The following is a 12,212-nucleotide window of genomic DNA, read 5'->3' on the forward strand; positions in this document are numbered from 1 at the left end:
AAATTGCTGCAAAAATCAAGGGTAACGTATTAAAGTTAGAATGAAAGCGGTTTTGGAGGGTGCATTAGATTTACATGGCACCTGAGAGTTATGGATGCTTCTCCCCATTGTGGCATATGTGTGCTATGTGTTTACATCATGTATTGCCCAGGAATGCTCCAATTCTTGCACCACCCTAGCAATACCCTTAAAACAAAGTACAAATCTGATTCCATATTGTTGAGAAAAGCCTTACACGGGAGGTCAAGCACCAATGCATCTTAAAAAAATATTATTATCCAGTTATTCTGTATTCAAAATTATTCCATATAATCCAAATTCTCCCATCAGTAACAGGACAACAGGAAATGCATTTACAATGACACCGATATACCAAGACATGAATAATTTTAATTGAAAATGTAGATGACAGTTCAGTGGTGAATGGTCACAGTAATTGTTTCCGTTTCTTTGAATAATCTCCATAATTGCTTTTAATGATGCCACAAACGTCTTTCATACCTTGCTAAGCCTTATCAGAGCTGAAACTCATTACACACACATCTGAACTTATAATAAGTTCCCTATAACCTGAGTTGAAGTTTAATGAGATCGGGAGAGTGTGAGGTTCAGACTTGCAGCCGAGTGAATTGATGATTGACAGAACAATGTAAGAATGTAAGAGCGAATTTGATACACTGATATAATGGGACATTTTGTCTGTCCTTTTGAGGTATTCAACATCCACCAATATTTACCTAGTTACACGTAATTTAAAGAACAACTCTGGGCTAAACAATAACTTTATCAAGCTTCTAATGGAGGAACTATATAACAAGTTAGTTGATACACATCCACAAGTTGATTCCACATAAGTAGAATTAAACTCTCTCAATCAGCATGAACTATTTTTAATCCTTATGCTGTTAGCATTACTAAATAGATAGTAGGGTATATTATATTTACTTGGCTTTTTAACATTTCTTTACATGCTTCCTGGTTTCTGGCTTACACGAAAAGTGATGTCATATATCCCAGGAGACGTCATGGGCTTTTTTTTTAATCTTGCATCTGGAAGTGGGAAGCAAGGGCTTGCTCAGCTAAGCACACACTCCTGCCTTCATGTCTGAGCTAAGAGCAGATGGATTCATGGAAGTAAATGTTTCATGTTTCATCTGCCCTTACTCAAGACGGCCTCAGCTAGAAATGCTAGGGGGTGTTTTCCCAGTGATTTCTCAACAAAAAAAAAAAATCATGGAGACATGGATAGATGGGTGAGTTTACTCTGAATATTAAAAATGAATTAAAGTGATTGTAAAGTATTTTTTTTTAAATATGAAACATGTCATACCTACCTGTTCTGTGCAATGGCCCCAATCCTCCTCCAATGGGGTCCCCTGCCAGCACTCTGGGCTTCTCCACTTCTCCGTCTGCTACCATAGGAAGCCGCTTCCTATGGTGGTAGTCGTGCCGGCTCAATAACGAACTGCTCTTAGTGTGTCAAACACAGTGCTGCTTGGCCCCACCCCCTGCCCCTTTGTCACTGGACTTAATTGATGGCAGCAGGAGCCAATCCCACTGCTCTCACTGAGTCTGGTGTGGAGGGAGAGAAAGAGCAGCACTGCTGCTCTCAGGCATAGCACTGGATCGAGATCAGGCTTAGGTAAGTATTTGGGAGGGTTCTTGCCTTGATGCATAGAATGCATTAAGGTTAAAATCCTTCAGCCTTTACAACTACTTTATGTTTAATCTGTTCTACTGAATTTTCAAATTTTTTTACAGAAGAATAAAATAGAGAAAGTGTATATCACAAAGGATTCACATTCCACCATCGGCACATTACCAGAATAATGGTACATTTAGTAGAAAAGAAAAAAATAGAAAAGACCTCCAAAACTAACAGGGAGTGCCTACAATGCAACCACCCAAAAGAGAACACACGAAGGAGTTGTCTCAATACTTCCATATCCGTAGATATTCAACATAGCAGTAGTATAAAACCAAGGATATAAAGAGCAGCTGTCAATATCTTGGGTGGCATGAGTAACAAAATCAACATCCAAATAGTCATTGCTTTTCAGTGAGTAGTAGATTTACAGGAGACAGAAAGGATGTACAGTGTGAAGAAAGATGGAGAAGGAAGAAGAAAAAAAAAAAAAGTGTGCGGGGGGCAGAGCGCTGTGGCAGAATAAAACTGGGATGTCTAGCTGAGACTGGCAGACAATGGAGCAACAAAATCACAAATAAGAGGCGAACTTTGGAGAATGTCAGAAGTGATTCCACACTGACCATGTGGGAGTATAATCATCATGTTTACCTGCTTCCCAGGAGACCAGATTTTCCATGTGGCAGATGGAGTCCATTTCACAGACCATACAGCAAAAGAAATAGCAGTCATTTTACGCCATTCCCTGGCTACAGCACATGAAGAGGTCAAAAAGGCGACCCTTATTTTAAAACCACTTTAAATAGTGTTTTCAGTTTGTGGTGCCCAGATAGAGTTGGGTTCCACTTTAACCATTAGGCACAATAGGTTTATGTCTTTAGGCTGCAGAGGCTATGAGGTGGTTTTTTCTTTTTTTATTCACTGGCCACACGTTTCCCCTTAAGTATTAATACAGGTATCTCATCAAAGCCTTTTCACTTACTCTCACAAAATCCTAAACTAGATTACTACACGAAAAACAAGAATATGCTAAATGCAAAGAGGAAGTTCTCACAGGGACGTGTTGTTTGGGCGCCAACTCTTGTATGCCCTCAGGCGCCAGAGATGGAAAGCTGGCCCTGCATATTTGTGAATCAATTCCACTTACTTAGTTAATTCTGCCATTCAAAGTGAACACACCACATCATAAGGATGACTATTGTATACTGTACAATAATAATAAAAAAAAGTCATACCCTCTCCCAAGTATAGGTTTCAGGGATGGGCAGGTGATCGACACGAGCTGAGCGTACTTTCATTATTTTATGGACTTCAGAAGTCAGATCAGGAAAGTTTCTATTAAGATCAATGTTCTGAGCTGTCATTCTTCCATTTGTCCACCCATTGTATCCAGCACCCTGGAAGATAAATACATTGCAACAATTACAAACCTCCTGAAAAGTACCATGATTGGTCAGCATGGGTGCTTTCCATAAGGACTGTGCCTCTCTTTTCTTATAACCTTCATATTTCCCAAAAAATATTGTTAAAGCTGAACTCCAAGCAGATTAATAAAGACTGCCTTTTAATACAGTGGCATAATTATTAACACAAATAATGAAATGCAGCTATCAAATGCAGTTATCAAAAGTTCCCAAATCTTATTTTATATTAGTTTGCTGTGTTCAGCTTGCATAAGAGAGAGAGAATGTGGAAGTCATTTAGTCTTCTCTTTTATATTGCTGGTAATCTAACACTGGGAACTTGTTGACATGAAGAAAGAACAGCGTTAATACAGTAAGTACAGTTCATTTACTATCCAAGCAGCAGGTTAAGGGTTGTGCAATGATCAACCTGTAACACTTAAATGAAGGGGAGAAAATAAGGGTCCCCAACATGCTAGGTTGCCTGCCAGGGTGACTGGAGGCAAAGGGGTTGATTTCCTAAAGGCAAATAGGCTGTTCATTTTGAAAGGAAATTTGCCCCAGTGCTCAGTGGATGTGGTGACGCTCTTTTGACTTCCATCATGTGCAAGCAAAAATTTTCCTTGCGCTTGATTGGGTATTCTTTGCAAAGTGAAATTTCACCACATTCAATAAGCTCTGGGGCAAATTCCTTTGCAATTTGTAATTCTCCTTTCTCTTCCTTACAAAGAGAACAGCGGATTTGCCTTTAGTAAATCAACCCCAAAGACTAGATGAATTTTTTTGTTGTAGACAGCACACGGTCATATAGGTGTTTGAGTACACATACCTACAATTAACGTGCAAAACTCGTTCCAAACAAACAGAAGCAATGGGGAAAAGAAGAAGTTTGGAGACTCAAAGATGACATTACATGGAGGGAGAAAAACACAGTAAGAAACAATTAAACGAAAAATAGATTACAATGCCATTGAGTAGTGGATGTGTATGGATAATCACCTAGTGTCACTTTAATTACACAAAAAAGCATAACAAATTTATACCTAATGGGACAAGTTATCCCCTTCTGTACCAATTACAACAAAAGAAAACCTATATCATCCTATTAAAATTGGAGGCTGTCCCAGAATTCACAAAAAAATTTGGCTCCAGTTGGTCACCTATAGAACTATATAGTAAGTAGTAAATAATATTATGATCCAAACACTAGGAGTTTTTTTCAAAGTTCAGAAAGTTATTGCAACACAAAACATAGTTTGACAAAAACTACTATTCTTTGTACTTTACCATGGTAAATTTCCAAAAGTGAATTCAATTTCAATGGCTAAAACCAATAGACAATATTCTGTACTCCTACTCCAGGACCTCTCTGCTGCCTTTGACACAGTTGACCATTTCCTCCTCCTCAAAACTCCACTCTTTTGGCTTCCCTGACTGTGCTCTTCGTTGGTTTTCATCCTACCTATCCCACCTCTCCTTCAGCATCACTTACAATTCTACTTCCTCCTCTCCTTTTCCTTTTTCTGTCAGGGTCCCCCAAGGTTCTTTTCTTGGACCTCTCCAATTCTCGATCTACACCTCCTCCCTGGGTCAGTTGATTGCCTACTACGGCTTCCACTATCATTTCTACGCTGATGACACCCAAATCTATCTCTACCACTAAGCTCACTCCATCAGTTTCCTCATGCATCACTAATTTACTAACAGACATATCAGCCTGGATGTCACAACACTTCCAAAAGCTCAATATATCCAAAACAGAACTCATAATATTTTCTCCTCCACATGCCCCTTCCCCTGACTTCTCTGTCAAGATTGAGGTTGCAACTATCAACACGTCCCAGTATGCCAGGTTGCTAGGTGTATTCCTGGACTCTGAACTCTTTTCGGCCCCACATCTAATCACTGTCAAAAGCTTGCCACCTCAATCTACGAAACATCTCTAAAATACACTCCTTCCTAACCAAATACAGCATAAAGCTTCAAATTCACTCCCTGGTAATCTCTTGCCTCGATTACACTGCAACTCCCTCCTCATTGGATTACCTTTACGTAGGCTATCCTCTCTTCAGTCCACCATGAATGATGTTGCCAGACTCATTTATTTTACCAATCATTCAGTGTCTGCTACCCCCCCCCCTCCTCCCCCTGCCAATCCATCCTTTGGCTGCCACTCACCCAACAAAATTCAAAACACTAACAACAACTTACAAAGCAATCCTCCGCTCTGCCCCCAGCTACATTACTAACATAGTCTCAAAATATCAACCAAATCATTCTCCTTGTTCCTCCCAAGACCTCCTGCTCTTTAGCTCCCTTATCACTTCCTCCCAGGACTTCTCCTAAGCCTCTCCCATCATTTGGAACTCCCTGCCCTAATCTGTCCAACTATCTCCTGCTATTTCCATTTTTAGACAATCTCCGAAAACCTGTCTCTTCAGAGAAGCCTATCCTGCCCCCACCTAACAACTGTACTTTTATTTTCTTCATCAGCTCATCCCCCACTGTTTTAATTTTTGTATCACTTGGCCCTCCTTTTTAGATTGTAAGATTTTAGGAGTACGGCCTTCTAATTCCTCCTGTTTTTAAATGTATTGTATCTGTATTGTCTGCCCTTATGTTGTAAAGCACTGCACAAACTGTTGGCGCTCTATAAACCTTGTATAATAATAATAATAATAATATAATAATAATTTATCAACAATGGATACAATTAACAGCCAGACATTTCATACAATATAACAATCGTAACTTCAATTGTAACTTCAAAGGTGTGACAACCCATCAGGTGTAAGCTGGGACCAAAGTTCTGAGGTTTTTCTACAGAGGTGTATGTGGAGCTCCTGATTCCTTCCCCCAAATCCCCCCCCCCCCCCTGCTGAGTGCCCTTATAACAGGCTGCTTGCTCTAGGGGCACTTGTGCATGCTCAACTCCCGGCTCTGTGTGTCTGTAGAATGCATGAAGGTAAAAAAACCATCTGCCTTTACAGCCCCTTTAATGGCTACCAGAGAGGGGCAAGAGAATAAGCACATCATTTTGACCACAAAATCCCAACAGTATAAATTTGTTTTACCTCTTCGGATGCCAACTCATAGCCATCTGGGTTCATTGATGGAAAGAGGTGAATCCTTGTTGTGTTGATCAATTCCTGAATCCTGGGATTGCCAAGGAGATATTCTGAGCAAAAATACTGAGCAAGATAAATCAGCAACTCCCTGCCAACCACTTCATTTCCATGCATGTTGCCAATGTAACGGAATTCTGGTTTTACTGTATAAACAATTGAAAATCTGATTACTTGGTCTGTTATTTTACGGGTCATATAAAATCATAATAATGTCTACACAGCTCAATAACAAAGCTGCCAAAAATAATAAAAATAACATTTATCTCCTGCAGACTTGTTTACACCATTGCACATACATTAGCATGTGCATAATGTGCGCACAATGACGTGCATTTTTGAGTTGCCGTGCTAGGATGCATTTAAGTGTTTTTTGTTGCCTTTTTTTAATTGTTTGCCATTATTGTGCACTGCAAGGTGATACAGCTCTGCGTAACATTCTGAGCAAAAATGTCTAGGAGCCATAATGACTGGAAATGGTTTTCCAATACCCCTCCCTCAGTGGAAGCATGGATGACAGATTTTAACTGGTCTATATGTACCTATCAATCGGGGAGGAACTGTAGTAAATATTATAAATTGTGGTCCTACTGGTTGGATTTTTGGTCCATCCTGCTGATACTCCCTTTTTTGGTTCACACATTGCATACCATGAACACGTTTGAGAAATACTCATTGTTCTGTCTAGTTTGATACCTTGTTGTACTGAGGAAGTCATGTGGCCATGACGATATACGTGTAGACAGAACCAGGACGCTAGGAGAACTGGAAACTGGAAGTCCTGCTGTCTATGTTGATGCCTGTTCAGCTCTTTTATAAAGTGAGTGCAACTATGTTTTTTAATAAACCACATATATTTTCTATACTACACTATGGGGATACTCTTTTATGTGTGAGCAAACTGCAGGACAGGGAGTGCATTTTTAAAGGGCCAGACACCAAGAATTAAAGTGTACCATTAAGTGAGCTTGGGGCGGAAAACCAAAAGCGAGGGGGGTCCATAAGGAGGAGAGGAGTTGTTCCAAGGATCCCAGCAAAGGGAAGCAAGCGCTTATGACCTGTAAGAGGACAGGTCTAAGAGTGGAGGTGAGTGCAGGTTTGAAATGTGGTGGATACACGATGTGCATAACAACACGGGAGGTGGTACGCGGTTATTTCGGAAGATAATTAGAAAGCACGATATATGAACTGTGAGTATTATATGATACTTGGTTTTGATTTTTTATTGAAAAGGTTCTTTTTTAACATAGATCTACCCCTTCCTAGTCTATTCACATTGCCTGCAGAATGTCCCCCACTGTCTCTAAGACCGAGACGTAAAAAATTGAAGACCAGTGATCGCTCAGTTTATGGTCTTCAGTGAGCAAAGAGCCAGTGGGTGTCAGTCACCAGCTCTCTGATCTGCCCCTCCAGCACTCAGTAATTTGCCATACAATGTGATCTGATCCTCATCTAAGAAACAACAAACACAATTGTGCTTAAGCTGATAACACACAAACAATTCTAATTTGTAATGTCTTTATTGAGCACAATCACTAAACATTCTCAGTTCTGGAAGAAAAAGTAAGTGAACCTTTGGAGTTAATAGCTGGTCAAACCTCCATGGGCAGCAATAACTTCAAGCAAGCACTTTCGGTAGCTCTGGGTCAGACCAGCACAATGTTCAGGGGGAATTTTTTACCATTTCTTTTTATAAGGCTGTTGTAGCTTGGACACATTTGTAGGATGTCTTGTGTGAAGGGCTCTCTTGATGTCATTTCACAGCATCTCTATGGGGTTAAAGTCTGGCCTCTGACTGGACCACTCCATAAAGGTGCATTTTTTTTTTATGAAGCCAGTCTGTGGTGTATTTACTTCAATGCTTAGTGCCATTGTCCTGCTGCATCAATTTCTACTAAGCTTCAGCTGGCAGACAGCCTTCCTAATATTATCCTGTAGGATATTTTGATGAACTTGGGAATTAATTTTCTCTTCGATGATGGCAAGTGGTCCAGGCCCTGAGGCGGTGAAGCAAACCCAAATCATGATATTCCCGCCATCATACTTCACCGTTGGGATTATGTTTTGATGTTGGTATTTTGTGTCCTCTTTGCATCATACAGTGTTGAGTATTCTTCCAAAACAATTCAACTTTTATTTCATCAGTTCATAACATAGCCTTGCGGTTTGCCAAGATGCAAACTTCAGGTGCGCAGCAATGTTTTTTTTGGAGAGCAGTGGCTTCCTCTGTGGTGTTCTGCAATGGACACCCTGTCTGCTCAAAGACTTCTGTATGGTAAACTGTCTCCAATTACAAACAAGTTGTCAACTGATGAATGCCTAAACACTTTGAGATTGCTTTGTATCCCTTTCCAGCCTTATTCAGATCAACTACTCTCAATCTTAAATTTTCAGAGAGGCATGGTTCACTTCAGCTGATGCTTCCTATGTTCAGCAATCTTAAAATGTTTGAGTCCTTTATCAATAAAAATAGCTCTAAACCACACCTACACACTCATTTCAATATTTCAGTAATACAATAAATGTGTGCAAAATACCGACTCCAATTAGCTTTTGTTTAATTAGTCTATGGGTTCAAATACTTTTGCCTCCAGCACTGTAAATATTTAATGGGGGTGTTCAATAAAGACACAAGAAATTAGAATTGTTTGTGTGTGTTATCAGTTTAAGCACATTGTGTTTGTCTATTGTTGCGACTTAGATGAGGATAAGATCACAATTTATGGCAAATTACTGTAGAAAACCAGTTAATGATTCGCATACTTTTTCTTGCCACTGTATATCCAATTATTTTAAAAGCATTTAAAAAATTAAAACTGATCCAGAGCCACTATTTTATTTTTATTTTAAAGAAATTGATACTCACATTGTTCATGCTGTCCTGGTTTGGTTGAAAACTCAATTACTATGAGATCCTTCCCTTCAAAGCTACGTCCAATAGTGTACGTCTTAGCAATATGGGAGCATTTGCCTGCAGTTTTCTTTAGAACACTGACCATTTGTGCATAGGTGTGGTGACTGAACTCGATGAAGGTAGTTGGCATTTGAGGAAGTGAGTCGTCATATGTTTCTTCAACATTAACTGTAAAAAATGTAATAATGTATTAGGAATATAGTAACTAGCAATAATAAAGTAAGCATCCCACAATCCCAACCGTTCATAAAAAAATATAATTCAATCAGTAGCATCCAGTAAAGTGAATTTATATATCCATAACAGTCCAAAAATATAGTCGTAAAGAAGTAAGGTCCAACATTTGTAAATGTTCCAAAATCTAAAATCTCTCAATTAACGATGAAGGTATCCAAATCCTGATCACTTCTTGCAGCTTCACCAAGTTACAAATGTACTCACCAACAGCTGTGACCTCTACATTATAAGTGGGTTAAGAAGTGCATTGTTCCCGGACAGATAAGATGGCAATCACATTGCCTCCTACAAGATAATAGATTCCACAACACAAGGAAGCTCAAAAAGCAGAAACTTCACATAGCTTAATACTATTTGGTATTCAAAAAGGAATAACACTGTTTACTGTGAACTCTTACATGTACTAAGTGCATAAGCCACACTAAGCAATCAGAGGCATCATGATATGACCAACAGAAAACTGCTTCTATCACAGAAAGTATCAGAAAGATCACATCGCCAGATGTGTGCCTACTTTAATTCTAGCATGTTTTATCAATCCCTGCCCTGGAGGCCCTCTTAGCCCTCATCACTGTCTTGCCGAAACTAGGGAAGGACCCCAATATTGTGCCAATTACAAACCGATATCCTTATCGAATTTTGATACACAAATCTCATCCAAGTTTCTTGTTGTTCATCTTCAGGACCACGTAACGACATCCTGATCAGACTGACTTCATGGTGGGCTGCGAAGCTAGCAGTAATGCCATTCATGCCCTACATATCCTGCATTGGACCCAACATGGTCCTGATCAAAGGCCTTGTATAATATTATCGATGGATGATGAAAAGGCCTTCAATAGGGTCAATTGGACTTATATGACAGAAGTATTGTGTATGTTGGGTCTGGGTGACAGGATGCTTGGCTGGATTTTGGCTCAATATAAGGGCCCTAGGGGGGGGGTGAAGGTTAATGGGATTTTGTCTGAGCCATTTTACATTAACAATGGGATAAAGCAAGGGTGTCCACTGTCCCCGTTGCCATTTACCCTGGTCCTGGAGCCTTTGCTATGGCGGGTCCACAGCAACCCGGACAGAGCAGGGTTACCATAGGCGCCGTAGAACACAAACTGTCTGCATATGCAGAAGACCTCTTCTTTTATGTTACTCATCCTCAGACCTCCTTCCCTGTGATCATAGGGGAGTTACGTAGGTTTGGCAGTGTTTCTAACTTTAGAATGAATTATAAGAACGTTCCACTGGAGATGGCTACTACTCTTCGCCAAGCCTGATTTCAATGGCGTGAGGGATCGCTGCCTCATTTGGGGACCCATATCTCGCTTGATTCTTTAACTTTGTATTGTCTTAACTATGGGAAACTGTTGATCAGAATTTTGGAGGAATTTAAATTGTGGCAAGACTAACCATTGACATGGTTTGGATTAATATATGTACTCAAAATGACTATCCTCTCTTGTATTATATATTTGCTGTATATGATTCCAATCTCGCTACCACAAACCTTTCTTAAGCAACTAAAATGGGCTTTTTTGGTATTTTTATCGCACGGGAAACAACTAGGATTCGCTTATGCCATCCTACATAGACACAAACTGGATGGAGGGATGAGCTTACCAGAGATAGCGGAATATATTAAAGCCATGGCTGTAGTCCGAATTTTTAACTGGAATCATGACACCTCCACAATTCTTGTGGGTGCCTTTGGAGAAAACCTTGGCAGGTAGGAACTTAGCAGGGGCCCCGTGGATACCTTTGGGTGATAGAGGACTCTCTGACTGAACATCCCCATTTACTCACACAACTCTTACTGCATGACATAGATTGAATATTGACAGTACGTTCGCTTCTCAGACTTCCACATTAATTAAACTAGAAGGCTTTCTGTGGTTCTCCCCTGGGGAAGATGTTAGTTTTTTCCATGCTTGGGGAGTGGAAAAGGATACATTGTGTACTAAATTTGCCCCTAGAGGGAAGTTGTTGTCCGTAGAGACCTTGTGATCCCTCTATGGAAACTTCCCAAGGTCATTATGGCGGCATCGGCAATTAGGTGATTTATTTTCTAAATTGCAACGTAAATTGCATCCACAGGACACCCTCTCTTCTTTTGAGACCTGATACTTATGCCTATCAGATTCTAGACACCTGCTTTCATACATGTATAAGCTATTACTTGGATCTAATCTCAGACACCACCATATTAGATTAGAGAGTAGGAGAAAGAATTGGAGAAAGAATTTTCCCCTCCCCAGATTCAAAAAAAAGCAGATGCTTGACTCATGTTTCCTCCATTACCACTCGTACCCAGGAAGGCTCCTACAAATTCTTAATTAGGTGGTACAGAACCCCCCTCTCGCCTGGCCCAGATGTTTCCAGGCGCCGATCCTAGTCGCTGGCCGGGATGCCCTCAACGTGGCACCTTCCTCCACCTTTGGTGGTCCTGTCCAAAGATCCGGGCGTTTTGGGAAGCAATCACTCCTTGGATAAAGAAAACAACCCTTAAACCAGTTTAGTGTACCCAGCTGCAGTTTCTATTCCATGATGTCCATTCATCGGTTAAATTGTATAAAAGTGTGACCCCCCCCCACCTATCAAATGCAGTCAAGAGTCTGATCCCACAGTATTGGAGGCAGGCTGCTTGTCCTACATTAGTTGACTGGAAACAAGAAGTGGACAAAATCATGGAAGCAAAACTTTGGGTGCATGCTGCTAAGAACCAACTAGATTGCTTCCATGACATGATGGATGTATTGTATGTATTATTCCTAGAAGATGACTGAGCACACTTTAGAATTTTTATTCACTTTCACACACTGGTACTCCAGCACATTCCTCCGCCTAGTATCTTCCCCTTATTTTTCTTACCAAAATACTTTTTTTAGGCATTTAGC

The 12,212-nt window shown here is 40.2% G+C and overlaps 1 protein-coding gene across 1 annotated transcript in view; it reads right to left on the reverse strand.

The window, feature by feature from the left end:
- Positions 1–12,212, reverse strand: part of CPZ (carboxypeptidase Z) — a 123,791-nt gene that overhangs the window by 73,110 nt on the left and 38,469 nt on the right. The window contains exons 4-6 of the mRNA XM_089691570.1: positions 9,040–9,255; positions 6,123–6,319; positions 2,881–3,042 (exon numbers count right to left, since the gene is read on the reverse strand). Of these exons, the coding sequence (XP_089547696.1) occupies positions 2,881–3,042; positions 6,123–6,319; positions 9,040–9,255 (575 nt within the window). The remainder of the gene's footprint in view (positions 1–2,880; positions 3,043–6,122; positions 6,320–9,039; positions 9,256–12,212) is intronic.

This window comes from Staurois parvus, unplaced genomic scaffold (genome assembly GCF_062004578.1).
Source record: "Staurois parvus isolate SC_StPar_1 unplaced genomic scaffold, SC_StPar_1.0 ptg000564l, whole genome shotgun sequence".
Classification (NCBI taxonomy): domain Eukaryota; kingdom Metazoa; phylum Chordata; class Amphibia; order Anura; family Ranidae; genus Staurois; species Staurois parvus.